Source organism: Erithacus rubecula, assembly GCF_903797595.1.
Source record: "Erithacus rubecula genome assembly, chromosome: 2".
Lineage (NCBI taxonomy): Eukaryota > Metazoa > Chordata > Aves > Passeriformes > Muscicapidae > Erithacus > Erithacus rubecula.
The window spans coordinates 88,237,765-88,254,671 of NC_136685.1; the positions used below are offsets into that span (position 1 = coordinate 88,237,765).

At 38.9% G+C, this 16,907-nt stretch overlaps 1 protein-coding gene across 3 annotated transcripts in view; it reads right to left on the minus strand.

The window, feature by feature from the left end:
* INTS7 (integrator complex subunit 7) overlaps positions 1–16,907 on the minus strand; it is a 25,103-nt gene that overhangs the window by 6,638 nt on the left and 1,558 nt on the right. For all 3 annotated transcript variants that reach the window (XR_013777603.1, XR_013777604.1, XM_079332696.1), the window contains exons 4-16: positions 14,506–14,643; positions 13,967–14,013; positions 13,265–13,464; positions 12,080–12,202; positions 9,504–9,621; positions 8,439–8,573; positions 7,877–7,974; positions 6,979–7,218; positions 6,156–6,293; positions 5,233–5,439; positions 1,548–1,742; positions 664–767; positions 217–285 (exon numbers count right to left, since the gene is read on the minus strand). Coding sequence is in view for 1 of the 3 variants with exons in the window: in XM_079332696.1 (XP_079188822.1) it covers positions 217–285; positions 664–767; positions 1,548–1,742; positions 5,233–5,439; positions 6,156–6,293; positions 6,979–7,218; positions 7,877–7,974; positions 8,439–8,573; positions 9,504–9,621; positions 12,080–12,202; positions 13,265–13,464; positions 13,967–14,013; positions 14,506–14,643 (1,812 nt within the window). In the remaining 2 variants the exon portion in view is untranslated. The remainder of the gene's footprint in view (positions 1–216; positions 286–663; positions 768–1,547; positions 1,743–5,232; positions 5,440–6,155; positions 6,294–6,978; positions 7,219–7,876; positions 7,975–8,438; positions 8,574–9,503; positions 9,622–12,079; positions 12,203–13,264; positions 13,465–13,966; positions 14,014–14,505; positions 14,644–16,907) is intronic.

The window sequence follows — 16,907 nt, forward strand, 5'->3', positions numbered from 1 at the left end:
TCTCAAGAGTAAAATCAGTATGAAATGCAGAACCCAAAACAGAGCCCCCAATCTGCCAGGTACAGCACAGCAGCAACAGACCCTCAAGCCTGCCCAGAATATAATTAGAAAGGTCTTCTGAGAAACTTTCTGAACATTCCTTGAATTCCTTGGTTTAAAGCTCCAAGGATTTATTAATAAGCAGAAAAGGAGTATGCAGTTAACCATCAAACCTACTTTGCAGATTCTGGATCCAAAATCAGAGCTTCTATTGCATGAGAAATCAACAGACAGCTCTGCTGTTGTCTGATATTAATATTAAGGAGTTACAAGACTTTCAAAGTTGGCACCTAAAGCAAGAAATGCAGTGTATTCAGTGGCACTTTTCCTTGTTTCTGTGAAGTAATCAACAGTCATTACTCATTTATTGAGCAAAGAGCAAGAACTGTGAAAATACCAAGTTATATGCTGCTCCAATTTTTGTGTCATAAATTGTTTATCAAGTAATTCCAAACAATGATATGGTAATACTTATTTTCAAATAGGTTTTAAGCAATTGACAGCTAATTTTTCTGTTATTAACTTCCAAAATTACTTTGTGGCGGTCTTCAAAGAAAAGAAGAGTTGTATGCTTCATGCTGTCCACATGAGAAGTGGACAAACTCTAGGATTTTTAAAGGATACAGTTCTACATTCCTTAGAGTTGCTGAGTCTGCATCAAAAGATGACTGATACAGATCTCCATAGCGTGTAGCCAAATTTCGGAATTCCTCCATTGAGTGTTTCATCTGCAGAGACAATGTTACTAGGCAAAAACACAATGCAAAGCAAAACAAACAAAACCTCACATCCAGAAAACCACTACCATGTAACATACAACACTGAAGGAATAAGGTGGCATATTGGAGAAAAATTTATAAAGTTCTTGCTTCTTCACTCAGAGCAAGATTACCAAAGTGACACACTGTTATCCACACATTAAACAGGTATTTTTCCTGCACCAACAAAATCTCCTTGGGTTAAAAACAAAGCAAAAGGAAAAACTCCATCAACAACCTCCTCCATCCCCTACTGTAAATCAAACTGCTCTGTCTTTTCAATCATCACCCATTGGTTCCTTCTGGCAGACTACATGGATTTAGAAGCAAAATTGCTTGGTGTTCTGTACAGTACCAAGGCAGCCAGCAGCTCTCAGCAAAAGGAGCTCCAGAATCATCCTCAGGTATATATGTTCATCCTTAGTGCACTCAGAGTGTCTCAGGTGTTTCAAAGCAAGGTGTGAAAAGCCTTGCTGCAAGTTTGAGTGTACCAAGGGACTTGCTGCATGCATGTCCTTGGAAGATGTGCATGACCAGAGGAGAAAACACACATGCACACTCAGCTTCAAAACACAGCCTGCTACAGGCAGCTGTTTTCAGAGCTACAGGTGAAAACCAAAGTCCATGATTCAAAAAAAAGCCTACTTCAGAAGTACTTTGAATTTATTTTGCCAGAAATTTTGGCTGAGAAGCAAAATTCAAACCAGAATCACAAACAAAACTGCACAAGAGTGGAATGGGAGCACGTGCCTGGTTGGAGATGCGTCCACACCTCTGGAGTTCATTTCCTGATGTCATAGCAATCGTTGTGGCAATAGCTGGGGGTGGACTTGTTTTTAGGCTGTTGCAGGTACAAATAAGTTGAGAAAAAGCTTGCAGAAGGTCAATCCTGAGTTTCACAAATCCACACTGAAAGCTCAGAGGATTAAGTGGTGTACTAGCAGCCTGAAACATAGTAATAGGAATGTTGGCAAAGTAGGTCAGAAGCAAAAATGATAAAATTACACTGCAGTGCCACTGAACAGTCCCATCAGAAAACTGAACCCTTAAGTTCAATTCTAAAAGCTGGTTTTTTTCAAACTACATTTAACAGGCTTGCACAATTCCAATCATACTAAATATAAATGATACAGAAGTTACATAATTACTAAGTCATATTCCAATCATGTCACCCTTGTAACAAATGTCACTTAAGCTGTAAAAATACTGTTAGGGCACCTACTTCCTCTTTTTCCAAGGGCAAACCTTCCAAGGGCTAGGCTTCAAATGACATTAGGCCAGATAGTCTTTACCTTAAGAAAAAGTACACTGAATTAAATGGCAAACAAGAAACACAAGGACTGAAAAAGTAATTCTCTGCATCAGCCAGAGGAGAAAGAATTGGCTGAAATTACCCACAGCAAAAGGAAGGGGTGATTTTTTTGGAACTGTGAAATGGATGGGAACACTATGAAGGCACTGAACCTTGCATTTGATGAAGGCAAGAGACACGGTCTGGTGATAACTAAGAACAGCAAACAACAGAATTCCAGGAGGGTACACAAGCTGCTATTGTTCAGAAAATGCAGTTCCATGAAGCTTTGCTCCCTAAGAGCTTATAGAAGTATCTGTGACAGCTTAGGACACCCAGGAGGGGGTGAACTGCAGTACTAAAGGTTTGATGTACTTGTTAAGCCAAAAATCCATTACTTACTTTTCTTAAACTGTTGGATTTTGAAAAGAACAGCCCCTCTCCAAAAACAAAGCAGCATTGGGACTTTCTCTTAGACTCATACCTGGCTTCCCCAGAGCTTCTTATTCCTCACCAGGTCATTTTTTAAAGCAAGAAGTTATAATCTATCCCAAAACCTTACTTAGAGCCATTTCTTTGCTGGCAGAAAAACAGCTGAGTGGTTTCTCACAAATCATCACATCATCTGAGAACTGGTCCACTACTGACTAAACTGAGGAAACATCAACCCATTGCAACCAGTTTCAACTACTGAATTAGATTTCAACTGAAATAATAAAACTATTTCATATTTAAACCATCAGGCCTCTCTTATCTATCACTTTGCTTTTTCTTCTCCAAGGGCACAAAAAAAAAAAAAAAAACCAAGACAAAAAAACAAACCCTTTTTAACTGAAATTGTTCATTTTCTTTTGCAAGGATTGTTTCAGAAAACCCTCTGTGAAAGAGGGCTACACTGCACTGTAATTGCTGTATAGAGACCACATGCTTTTAAAGAGCAGAGTAATCATACCAGAAAATCCAGACATTTTTAGTTGCACAAATTTGACTTGACTAGACTTTTCTCATTAATACTACAATTTACCTTACCTGTCATGGACAATAAAAGAGTTACAATTCTTTTTGGAAGTGACAGAAATATTTTTTTGGTTCAGCCAAGTTCTCCAAACACCACCACTTGCTACTGACATATTTGGAATTGTTGCTACTTAACCTATGGCTGTGTAAGTGATTTGTTCAAGTTTTGTATCTTCTTTAGATTATCAGCAGTGAAAAATAAACCCAGTGCCTCCAATGAGACACATGATCTGTGCCAGACACAGCAGGACCCATTAAAACCTTTGCTAACTCTACAACCAAGCACACAGCAAGACAGATGGGGACCGTGGTCAATAGGCTTCCTGACAAGTCCCTGTTTTCCCACAGGGAGAATCTCTCATCCAAAAAGCAGAGGGACTTCTTTCCTCAAGTGCACTATCTCCCATGAAAGAACACTCTGCAGTACAAGACAGTTTTATGTATATCAAGGAGGAATTGAGAAATTTTCAGACAAGGCGCCGTCTGAATATTTCATCGTTGCTAAACTGGGCTGGCTGAACATCTGCAAGAGATTTACTGACACTGTTTTGCAGCTACAAAGTGCAGCAGCTGCACAAGGCTCATCACATGCACCACTGGTCTGTGGTACCAGCAGTGCTGAGTCATGCACTGCACTGAAACAGCAGCAACAGGAAAGCTCCAGTCAGAGAGAAGAGAGCAAAAGCCTTCAGCAGCAGGGCTGTCACGTGCATTTCATGGCACTCTGCTCCCCTTGGAGAGGCTGAGTTCTACAGACAAGCAGTGAGTGGCTCCTTTTACAGCTGATACACTCCAGCATGACTAGGAAATTGTCCAGAGTGATGCAACAAGTCAGCAACAAGCAGCAGTAAAACCCAGTTTCTTCCCCTCTAACCTACAAAACCTGTACTTACTCCTCTGGACCACAATCATTCATAAGGAGGGCACTGCATCCAGAAAAGCACTATGTACAGCAGGAACTTAAATCAGCAGAAGAGATGAAGACAAGAATCCTTCAACAGAAAAAAGCTCCTAACTCCACAGAAGGGGTAATTAAATTACTGGATGGCCTATTTAAGCAAGTTATTTTCCTGCCTGTATTAAATATTAACACCTAATTAGATGAGGTCCTCCTCTCAGTGTCTTCTAGATGTTAGAGAAATCTTGAAGTGTTGAATTAAAAATCTTATTCACTCAGCCAATGGCTCAAGACAAACACCTCAGGAAAGATGGGTCTTTCAGAAGACAAAAGTAGAGATTTATGTCATCTCAGCTTATTCAGGGACATTTCATTAATAAACAGTAATATCTGTACTTTATTAAACACTAATATCTGAATTGTCATGACCCTAACTGTCCAGTAACTAAAAGAACAAAGCAGCTTCACTGAAAAGGCATAAAGAAAACTATATGTAAAGCTTTTTTCATGGAAACTAAAATATGAAAGAAATTATTGTGTGAGGCTGGATCATCTTTGCTTAAGAAGCAACTTTACAGTAGGAACTGAAGGTCCCTAATCATTAATGCCTTTTTTTGTTTATGTTCACAGATATCACACAGCTTCTTGGCATTTTTACAACTTCAGAGAAGCAGAAAGTATTTGCATAAAAGCAGGTACCAACTGGATTTGATGAAACTGAATGCCTTCCCTCTTCTGACTTGCTTGCTGTTTGGATTCCATGAGATCACATTGTCAAATAGAAGGCAACATGAACTCAGCAGGAGGGAGGAAGACCATTGAATCCTTCTCTATGTTTCAAGAAGACAGCAGCCAATTTAAGCCAATTCAGGCCAATTCCCAGGCTCGACTATTACAATAGCTTTTATTCACCCAAAGCAAGGAGTGGAAAATTGTAAGCACTGTAACTTTAATTAAACAAGACCTGTCACATTGCATATGATCTGCTCAAGGCAGGAAATGAGGGGTAGAGGGAGAAGAAAAAGCAAAGAGAAATCTAGCTAATCACACTTGGCTGAGTTACAGGATCTTTTCTCTCAAGATGCATTGTGTTATAACCAAGATGCCTGCACAGGAGAACCAAACAGAGCCTGGCAGATATCAGACACATTTCAGAACTTCTCAGAGAGCTAAGAGCAGAACCCAAGGAGCCATGCTGCAGCCCCCAGAAACATCAGCCCTGTGCTGACCGTCAGTGATGCTATTCCCTTGTGGTAGGATTTCAAAGCTTCAGCGATGCAGGAGAGAGCAGAGCTGTAGTTGTCCTCCTGCAGGCCTGTCAGGCACTGCTCTGCATGGGAGAACTCCTTCAGGCTGTTCAGCCAGAAGTAGAAGTGCTCTGAAGCCACTTGGGTCAGCAGGCTCTGGTACAGTTCTCTGGCCATGTCGTGGTTGCCCTGTAATGACAAGAATGTTTCTGAAAGGGGATGTGAAAGAAAGCTGGGGATTTCTACAAAGCTTACACAAATAAAGGAAACAGGAACATCTCCAGAATGACTCACAGCTTAAAAACAGAGATAGTGAAACTTTTTCCAATTATTTGATTGTGGCAATCCTAACAATAAATAAAAGCACAAGTGCTTACTTTATGGAAATACCAGCCTGTAAAAAAGTATAGCATTTATTTATACAAAATAATACCAAAAGATGAGGAAAAAACACAGGAATTTACCTCAGCATCTCATACTAAGGTTTCTGTGTAATTCTAACCCCAACTGTGAATTTACTGAAGGGAAAAGGGGAGCAGTACATTTTTCTTCCTTTATTCACACTGAAGAAAGAGACCCATACATCAGGATGACCTTCACATTCTGAAGAGCAATCAGACAATACAGATGTGCTCAAGAAAGTGCCAGGACACCACTTACTTCCTTCTCAAATACTTCAAAAGCACAAGGGAGAAAAACATTTTGATGGGATGAGTATCCCAAATGATATATAACTGAATCTGCATTCCCAGGAATTAACGAGGAAAATTATTTTTATTTTTTTCCCTCATTCACTTCTTCCTCCCAAGTCCTACAATTTTCCTTATTCCCTTATCCAATTCAAAGAAATCCCTGGCATTCTTTCAAACACAGCAAATCATTTTTCTCCAGGTACTTTCACTTACCATCCTGGAAGCCTGCCTGGCTATCCTGTAGGCTGTCCATCCATTGGAGGCATTCTCAAGCTGCTGTTTGATAACAGTTTTGATTTCTGTGGACAAAGCTTTCTGACTGGAAACAAATATCACTGTGGCAAGGGAAACCTAGTAGAGAGTGGAGGAGTGGAGAAGAAAGTTTTATTTCAGTAACTAAAGAAAAGAAGAAAAAAAAAAAATCCTGTTTTATTTTGGGCTCAAAACTGCATAGAAGATTACATATATATATTTTAACTATGAAACTTCTCAGTCAAATATCTTTTAAATAGTTACAGCAATCCAAGTATTTCTTGTAGATAAAAGTAACTTTCATTTAAAGAATCCCTATTCTGCATTTTAACTAAAATATTTCAAATGCTCCAAATAAATTCACAGAAAACTTGTAATTTCTTTTTTAAAATTCAAATTCTTTTCCAAGTAGATGTGATGAAAGGATTTTTCTCTCTTACAGATATTAAGCCATTTGCCTCAGAACACCCCATAAAAATGGAGCTAGCTGCCATTTGGCCTTTAACCACTACTTTAGAGATACCCTAATAATTTCAATAGCCAGCTTTGCCTAAGCAGTGCCACCTGCTGGAAAATCTAATGGAATACACTGCATAGTACAGCTCCATCTAGGAGATATTTCTACACTGAACACTGACATACGGAGTCAGAAGTCAGAACAAAATTGAAAATAGTGGTTACAGACTGGCACATTAACCTGGCACATAACAAATGTCTTAGCTGCCTTTTAAAATACAGTCCATTCACAAAATACACAGACTTCATCCATCACGGGAGGCCTTACCAGGAGTTCCTGCTTTTTATCTGTGGCAGACTGTCCAATTAATTTATAGAGGTCCATCAGGTCTCCTAGCATCCCATCTGCCAAGACAGGCAGCTGCATGGCAATGGCTGCCAGGCAGTGGCACATGAGGATCCTGGCATTGTCCTGGGCACTGTGCAGCTGTGCCAGCAGGGATTCCACCACGGACTGGCTCAGGTGAGGGCGGCACTTCACCAGCTTCACCATGCAAGTCAGCGTGATCTGCAACCCACACATCCACAGGTACCATCAGCACAACCTCCTCAAAAGCCAAACAGCCAGGCACCCTGACTGAGCTGCAAGCAGGACTGCAGAGACACAGATCTGGTAATTTCAGAACTAGGTATTCCACTGAAGATGAGATTTTTCTAAGTGCCCAAGCCTTTGACCCCAAGCTACCAGCACAAAAACACATCATAAATTCAAGAAATTCAGTAGTCTCCCACGCCACCAGACTTTATGGTAAATAACTGGAAAAATTACTGATAGTTTCTGAAGTGGGAAAACAAGAATAACCATTTATAAAAATGTTGTGATAATGTACATTGCATCTCCAAAAAGCAAGCTCTCCCCAAGATTCTCTTTGTCCTCCAGAGGCACCTCCATCCAATGTTCATGTTTCATTACAGCTGTTCCTCTGACAGGAATGTTCCCTGTCACCTGCAACAATCCTCTTATCCTAGAGCTGAGAGAAGTTGTACTATAGCTATGCTCAGTTTCTCTACTGCTCTCAACTCTGATTATGGGCAAGCAAGAAAAATCTTCTTTTCCCTCCAGTCTGTTATGCTTCCACCAGAAGGGATCTGGTGCACACCAACCATTCTGTTATACAAGCTGTTATTGTAATTTGCAGCTGTGAAGAGGAAAACAGGAATGTCACCTTTAAGGTTGCCTGAGCTCCTGGGCTGTCATCTTGACTACAGAGAACAAGAAGAGCTTCTAAGCCAAAAACTGCATCTTGCTCCAAAGGCAGAAGATCTACAAAAAGAAAAAGAGTTGATTTGTTCTCTGACCTGCCATTCTGTGTCTTGGGTAACTATTCAGCAGCCACACTGACACTTGCAAAGCATGCATAAATCTTCTAGATTTATAGAGCTAAGACTTCTAAATGCCCTGATATTTTGCAACAGACTTTGTGCAAAGGGCTTTCAAAGGCTGACCAACAATTCACTAGTCTTACAGCAAAAGTAAAACAAGCATTCATTTAGCACGAGTTCTATTGCACACATTTTCTCTAAATGAAACAAAAATGGAACCATCCCAACCATTCCTCAAACCATACAGAGCATTCCCTGCTAGATTACAGTCCCCATTCTCCCTAAGCAGCGTGAGGGATCAGACAGATTTACAGCCAGGTTCACAGACAGGACGAGTTAATACATGTTAAGTGCATAAGCCTGACTGTAAACAGAGCCACTTCCCTGCCCTTGTTTCCCCCTCACCTTTTTCCTGGCAAGAGGCTGATATATTGGTCAGAATTCTCACTCCATGAGCTGCAATGCCACGGTTATTATGGTAACAGCACTCCTGTGCTAGTTTTACCAAATCAAATGACTTTGCAGTTGTAGTTGCCGCTCCTAAATAAAAGTTAAGGCAAATGGAACATGAAACTGCACAGTCCATAAAGATACCACAGATCTTTAAGTACATTTCTGCAAAAGAATTATATTGATTTAGGGTTTTTTCTTATATTTAAACAATAGGATGAAAATATTTTTCCTCTCTTCAGACAAAACCAGAGATTCACTCATTCTTGAACAAAAGTTAGACACATGAGAAAGAACATTTGGACCTAAAGGTTGATGTTTCAGGACTCAGAGAAATATTGCCTTAAGAAATATTATGTCTGATTAAAAAAAGCTAGTGAGTCTATTAATTATTAAGCCATGCCAGAATGACTGAAGAGGAGATACTAATTTTTTTCCATTTCTGCAGCCCATAACACTCATTAGGCCAGTCTGGCTTTCAAGAAGAAATAAGGAAAGAGAAAAGAATGTGATCATAAATTTGAGAACAAGATACCTTGAATCACTTTTAAAAGTCTAGCCTTTTTCAACAATTTCTCTAGAATATTGTCACAAAGCAGAAAGGTTCAGCTAGTGCTGCTGTAGGTCAAGCCCACAAGGGTGCAAGAGTAACATGCCAGCCCACTCTTACATCATGAAGCTCCCTGCTACTCAAAAATTATGCAAATCCATGGTTTCAAAGCACCTTAAGCAGAATGCAGGTCAGCCATTTGGAAGGCAATACACTTCTTGAAGACAACTTGAAGACCCAAAGGCAAAAATCCTTTTCATATAACACAGTACCCACAAAACAACAAAATCATCATTATTCATGACTAGAGTGTCCCATTTAAAGTTTATACATGATGAACATAGTCTCTCAGTGTTCTGAAGTTCAAAAATAGTTTTAGAAAATGCTACAAAGTGTTTAAGTAACTGATCATTAGCAAAAAACCAAGCTATTCAAATACCAAAGGCAACCATCTAATCCAGTTTTCTTACCTGGAGCACTGCTGAAGTACTGTTTAATGGCAATGGTCCCTGATAATGTGGAAAGAACAGATAACATGCCCATTTTCAAGCTGTCATATGGAGTGTTAAGAGCAGATTCACAGAGTGCCTAAAAATCAGCAGGAAAAAATAACAGAGGTAAGAAGTCCCATGAGCTATTTGTATGAAAAATTTTCCCACAGAAAATACTGTACTAAAATCAAAGTGACAGTGGGTCCCATATGATAGGAAACATCAATTATAAGTCATTCATTAATTAAAAATCAGTGGCAGAAATGTTATCTGGTCTCATTGATCCAATACTATAAAAGATTTTAAGACAGTTTCAGGCATACTGATTATTTTGCATTATATCAATCTGCAAGGTTTTATATAAATATAAGCTTCTGAAAAACAAGGTTTCAAGTGTGATTTCCTTTAGCAATAGTGTCCAACAGGAGTTAAGGTTCTTGGTAAAGTAATTAAGGTGTATTTTAGGTTTAACTCACTTGTAGAACTCCTGTCTTCCTTTTGTCCCTTTTACCAGATCTTATCACAAGACTTATCAGATTTAGATTTGAATAACTCTTAAAATGTACAACATTGCCCACAGTTTAGACATTCACTGATTTTGGATGCTTTCTTAGTCAACAGGAGGGACAGTAATATGAGACATAAACAGAAAACATAAGTATATTCTGCTTTAGAGTGTGCCAAAACTGAATGGCAAAGAGCCACTAACAGAATAAAAAAAAAACAAAAAACAAAAAAACAAAAAACCAACACAATTAGTTCCATAGAACATAAAAAAATCCCACTGTGTTCTTATCAGGTGTATCTGTTGTGTAAGGGTTAAATGCTAAATGTATCTGTGATTTGTACCAATTAGTATTTTGCTAATCCACTGAATAGAATGGCACCAACAGATAGAAGAAGATCTAATGACTGGGGTAGAAAATGAGTCTTGATGTCTCCCAAGACACTGATGTTTTACTCCAGTGCTATCAGATCAGCTCTCAGGGCATATCTGGAACAGGAACTGTGAACACTGCCAGGAGCACAGAGGAATTTGCAGAATGGACTGCTCTAGGCAGCAACAGTTTCTGAAGCTGGTGTCTAGAAATCAGTGAAGCCCCCACAGTGCAGACCAAACTTTCCAACTGACCTACACAGACTTAAAATGCTGAAGAAACTAACCAATGTTTGTTGGTAAAATGTACCAGAGGCAGGCCTGCCATGGGAAAAGGAGGGTCTGCTCCAGTCCCTGTTGTATAAAAATAACTATGGAGAACAACTTCCCAACTCATAATGCCAACTTTTTCTTCCAGAAATCAGAAAAATTTTTTATTATTTCTGCATGCAATTCAGCAAGCAGTAGCAAGCTTCAGACAATTAATTTTGTTTTCCCTAGTCACTGGTTTAATTCTGATATCAGTGGAACTTTTTTCCTGTGCATTTCAACCATCAGGACACCTACTTTAGTTCAGAACACAACAAGACCACGAAAAACCACATTACCAATGTCTCTCACTTGTACTGATATATAGTAGTTATACTAACAAAATATAATGGGAGAGAGTAGCATTTTCTCTGAAAAAAAAAAAAAAACATAATTCCATAAAATTCCTAAAAGAAAATAAATTTCTGGAGTTAACCCATTATGAAGATTAAAAAGTTCACTAAAGCAAAAAGCTCTGCACACTCCAAATGATCTCCAAGAACTTGGGACAAAGCAGAACATGTTTTATTTCTCACATGATTGTTAAGAAAAACCTGCATAGTTTTTTCTCCCAGCTGTCTCATGCTCCAACAGCACAGCATCAAAGTAACTTCCAAGAGTAACAAAAGCAAAGAAAAAATGACCCAGGAAAAAGTAGAGCTGTAACCCTGTGCCATTAAATTCTTGAAATATTTACTTTCCCAATAATTTAAGCTGAAGTTATTTTCCACAGTAATTTCTACCAGAAAAAGGGAAGAGAGAAAAAAAATTACATGCAACTGTGACTGAAAGAAGGAAGCAGTAATACATACAATCTAACATGAGTTTCCCCAAATAGCACAGGTGCACTCAACACTTCCTCACTGATACAACAGGAGTCACAAGGCTACTATTGAAAGAAGCCATTAATTCTAAGAAATGAAATCAAAATTCCATTTGTCATTTCAAGTACACCTTGCTGGATGACATGTTTTGACAAATCCCAGAGGCTGTTTTGCTCCAGAGCATTGGTTTGTGCTCAGTGTGGTAAGAGAAGTGTAAACATTCAGCTCTCATGTCTGTTACCTGAAATGGGTTTGTCAGATGGAAAAGCTCCTTCCTCACTGCACAAAGGGCTCCTACATGGCACACTCCTTTCCTCAGTAACAAGGCTTCAACTTTAATCCTTGAGCATCAACTTACCCAACTGAAGACATGCTTCAACTGCTCATTAATACTTGGCTAGTCTGCTTGGCAGAGTAACCTAACTTAAGGGTATGGAGATGCAAGTTATTCCTTTCTTTACCTCCCAAATCACTCCTCTGGAAAGAATTCTACAACTCCTTGGAAAGTTTCATAATAAACTTTAGTTTAAAAAAAATATACAGACCTGAATATTTTCTCTGCTCCATGTATGTGGTGTCTTGTTGGCCAACAGCTTCAAATCCTGGATTGCAAGCCTCTTCACAGCCTTCCTGGGGTCATTTTTCAAGTACTGCAACAAAAGTTGAATCTGCAAGGAAAAAAGTTCACTGTTTAAGAGTGATGCTACTAGAAGGAAGTATTTTCAAAAGCACTCAGGAAGAAATGTTGAGCACACTGAGCCAAAACTAACTTGAAAAAGTATGAAAATGCCAGTCCCCACCCTGGCTACATCAGTTTTATGCAGTATTGGCTGTTGTGCTGCAGAAATACTGCCTAAATCTCCATGTTCACTGCCACTGCTAAGAAATAAAAGCAGCACATTAAGTGTTCTAATGTTGTTTCAGTAGACTTAGATTCAGTACCATCAGAAGCATCATCTGAAATACAGAAGTGAGCCACAGCACAGAGTTTCAGACAGATCAATGCTATTATCTAACAGTCACAGACACCAGCCCTGCATGGCTGTACAGGCCTGAAAGGAAGCTAATAGATTTTCATGAGTCCTTTACAAGGATTAGCTGGATGAGTCTCAAGTGTCACTGTGTCCAGGTCTGCTCTATAAATCACATCCATAAAGCTCATTATCAGAGCATTAAAAGAACTGTATTTTTCCATCACTGCTTTCCCATTACTTGGTTTACAGTCCTGAATTTAAGGAACTGATTGAAATTCCTCCAAGTTCTCCAAGAAATACACTTTAAATGCGTTCTATACTATTGAAACATTCATGTGCTTGCATGAAAGAAAGGCAAAAAGGTACACCAAAAACCCAAGACAATATACAGGAGTTCAAATTGAAGCCTGGTTTCCACAGGCAAGTTGAAGTCTTTTCAGAAGTCAGGGTGTTTATTTTATTGCATGCTGATCTATCCTTGTTGGTTTGAATCCCTGATTTAGAGAAAGACATGTTATGAACTGTAAAAAAGGTGCAGTGTGTTTGATACAGTCACCTGGAAATGGAACCACAAAAAAGACAGAAACCAGAAAATATGAAAGCAGCAGCATTCTCAGGGTATTCTTCCTCAACTGCACACAGAAGCAACCAACCCAGCACAGCCATCACCATTTATTTTGGTCAGCAGGCAGAATCTGATTGTTTTTAAAATGTACTTTGTACTTCAAGAGGAAGGCATGCCTTGGGAAGAGTTACCTGCTTGGGAATGTCAACCAAAGAAGAAGCAGCAAGCAGAGTAAAGGTGTGCAGGGTGACAATGACCATCTTGGTGGAGGGGTAGGATGTCACCAGCTGCTGCAGCAGCTGCCGGGAGCTGGAGGCCAAGCTGGCATCGTGGTGCATGTGCTGCAGAATAGGGATCAGCTTCAGCTTCAAGTCCACAGGTGTGGCCAAACCTGCAAGGAGAAAAGAAACACAGCCAGAGTTAATCCTTGGGTTGGCTTTTTTAGGCAGTTGTGAGGCACAGGGTATGTCTGGATTGCTACCACTGCTGAAAGCAGATTGTGCAAACAGCTGCAGTGCCTTCAAATAATTCATGGTCTAGCTAGGTGTGAAATGACAGCACCATCAAGCATTTTCATGGCTGTTTGAGAAAGCTGCTCCTTGCTTCACTGCAGGTAACACACAAATTAACTCATCTGAAGCAAACTATGAGAGCCTATGGAAGTTTATTCATCACACTACAGATGAGCTTTTAATCTGTATCAAGAAAGTGGTTTGAAAACTGAAATTTTAGGAGGCTTTAAGATAACCAGACAGATTATTGGTCAGCCAGTTTAAAAACTGGAATAATCTATGGGCAACAGCATTCTGATATGTAATATGTAAATATGAATAATAAAGAATTTTCAGAGAAATTAAAGCTTTTCCTCTTTATCATTCAATATACACATGTACCTTGAATCATCTCGCTGATTTTATTACAGATTCCAACAGCAAAATCCCTGTGGAGAAGAGAAAGCACCAGGTAAAATTGAAAATTAAATAATGAAAACCTTAAAACAACAACAAAAAAAAAATCAACTGAACTACCAAACCCTGTGTTTCAACATTTAAAAATCACATAAAAGAGTGCCTGCCAAAACCCAAGATTTCTCAGAACCATGCACACAGGCATAACCAAATGAGAGCTTTCAAAAACTGATAAGCAGCACTACATTTTGCTAATATAATTTCTGTAAAATAATTCATGATTAAAGGTGCTATTCCAGTTCTCAATCTCATATTTATGAGCTTTAGAAAAAAGCTCATAAATTTTAGAAAAAAAAAAAAAATCTGCTGAAGCCCTATTCAGATTTCTTTACATTGTTATTGCACATAATTGTTTTGCTATAAAGGACAGCACAACAGAAAATAGTAAAGGTTTCTGAATGTCAGTGTTAATGGAGTTTCCATTCCCTGTAATACCAAAAAAGAGAGAAAGAAAAAGTTCTTACTTAGACTGTGCAGAAAAGTTGGCAGCAGCAAATATAGCAGCTTCAACTTCCACATTATCATGGGAATCCAAACTCTGGCGGATACTGTGATGTGCATTCTTCCTTTCTGGAATGATAGATGCCATGCTGCCCAACATCCTACAGAAATAAATCACAGCAAAATCAGGAAGAACAGTGATCATAAAAAAATTATGAACCCAAATAAAAATGCAAAAAGCTTGGTTAAAAGGCTATGTTTATATAAATACATGCTCTTTCATGACTATTACAGAAATAAACAAATGCTACAAGTAAGCATGTAATTATATCCATGTGGGTTGTCTCAGTGGTTTGATAAAAATTTAATTACATTTTGATACCTTTTAGCTTGAAATTGGCACAGTGAGAAATGTACAAAAATGGTTTTAAAATTAAGAGTTCACCATGGCATGATTTATTTCCAACATCTTTCACTGATGTAAGATACAGTTATTAGTGAAAAAAGTGCAACATTTTTCATATAACTGCTAAAAAAGTAGCAAATCAACCTATACTTTGCCAAAAATATTTCTAAGATTCCTTTCAGGCATATTTAGCATAATCCAATTAAAAGAAGAATAAAGGTAGGATTTATACTGATGGTAATTTTAGCAAGTATTCTGTGGAAATATTTACACAGTTATCTAGCAATAAAATTCCACAATAAGGTTTTGTTTAAGCAGCTCTTTGTTTCAACACATTCTTCCCTATTGACACTATTCAAGGAGGATAAAAAAAAAAAAAAAAAATCAACAGAAGATTTTAAACTGAAACTGCTGAACCAACAGCTATTTTAGCATTGTATTTGATGTATCCTATAAATTTATTAGTAATTTAAGTATTTTTGCAAACTAAGAGCATTCCTGGGACTTGTAGCAATCTGTGAAGATAACCCTCAATGCCAGTCAACAACTGCAATCTTCTATTATAACACTGAACAGAAACTACAAAAAAAATACAGACATCTTGTATTTACAGATTTCTGAGACACCAGGGCATGAAAGCATAATCTCAGATGAAATATTGAAAGAAAAAATAAATGGACATATGACCTAATCAATCAAAGCCCTGTTAATGCCTCCCATCTCCCAGCAGTGAAATCAGTAACAGTTCTAGATGGAAGTACAAAAAGAATATAAAGAGAGAAAGACAAGTACTCTCTTCACATTTGAATTCACCTGCACAGGGGCTGGAAGATGCAGTTAAGAGGATCATGTTGGATAGCATTAGTGACACAGACACCAAACCAGGATAGTGACATGGAAGACAGATTAATTTTATTTGTTTTCCCACTTGACTCCCAGAAGTTCAAAGAAATCAGCAATATAACAGCATTTCCTTAAAAGTTATTGATCAGAGATCAACTAGCAGTTCTAGCTAGGACAAGGCTGAATGAAAAATAGGTGCAAGCATAACAAGGTTCAGGTTAAGTTTTGGTTACAAGTTAACAAAAGCTATTTTGCCACAAAAGGAAGCCCTTTCACTTGGTCTAAATGTATCCTAGGGAAGATATGATATATTGCATATAGCTACTGTCTGGGTTATGCATACAACAGATTCAGTTTTCTTACCTGATTGTGCACAAAAACACTGCAAATTCTGTTTTGCCTGGGACCACCCACAAAATTCTAGCCATCATAAGTGGTTAACAACCTTGTTCTTGTTATCACCAACTCTTATCATTCACACCTTCCACAGACACACATCTTTGCTTTTAACTCTATGAGCAATGTATAAAAAGCCTCCTTTATTTCACTCATAGAATCACAGAATGGTCTGGGTTGGAAGGCACCATCTAGTTCCAAACCCCCTGCCATGGGCAGGGACACCTTCCACTAGACCAGGCTGCTCAGAGCTCCATCCAACCTGGCCTTGAACACTTACATGGATGAGGCATAATTTCTCTGGGCAACCTGTTCCAGTGCTTCACCACACTTACAACAAAGACTTTTTTTCCACAATATCTAATCTAAATCTACTCTCTTTAGTTTGAAACCATTCCCCCTTGTCCTGTCACTACAGGCTCTTGTAAAAAGTCCCTCTCCATTGTTCTTGTAGGATCATTTCAGGTACTGGAAGGCCAAAATTAGGGCACTCTGAAGCTTTTTCTTCTCCAGGCTGAACAATCCCAAGTCTCAGCATTTTCTCATAGGACAGGTGTTCCATCCCTCTACTCATCTTGGTTTCCTCCTCTGGACTCCCTCCAGCAGGTCCATGTCCTTCCTGTGCTGAGGGCCCCAGAGCTGGACACAGCACTGCAGGAGGGGTCTCACCAGAGGGGGAGAGAGGCAGAATCCCCTTCCTTTGCCTACTGCCCAGGCTCCTTTGGATGCAGCCCAGGACACCTTTGGCTTTCTGGGCTGGCAGTGCACATGGCTGGGTCA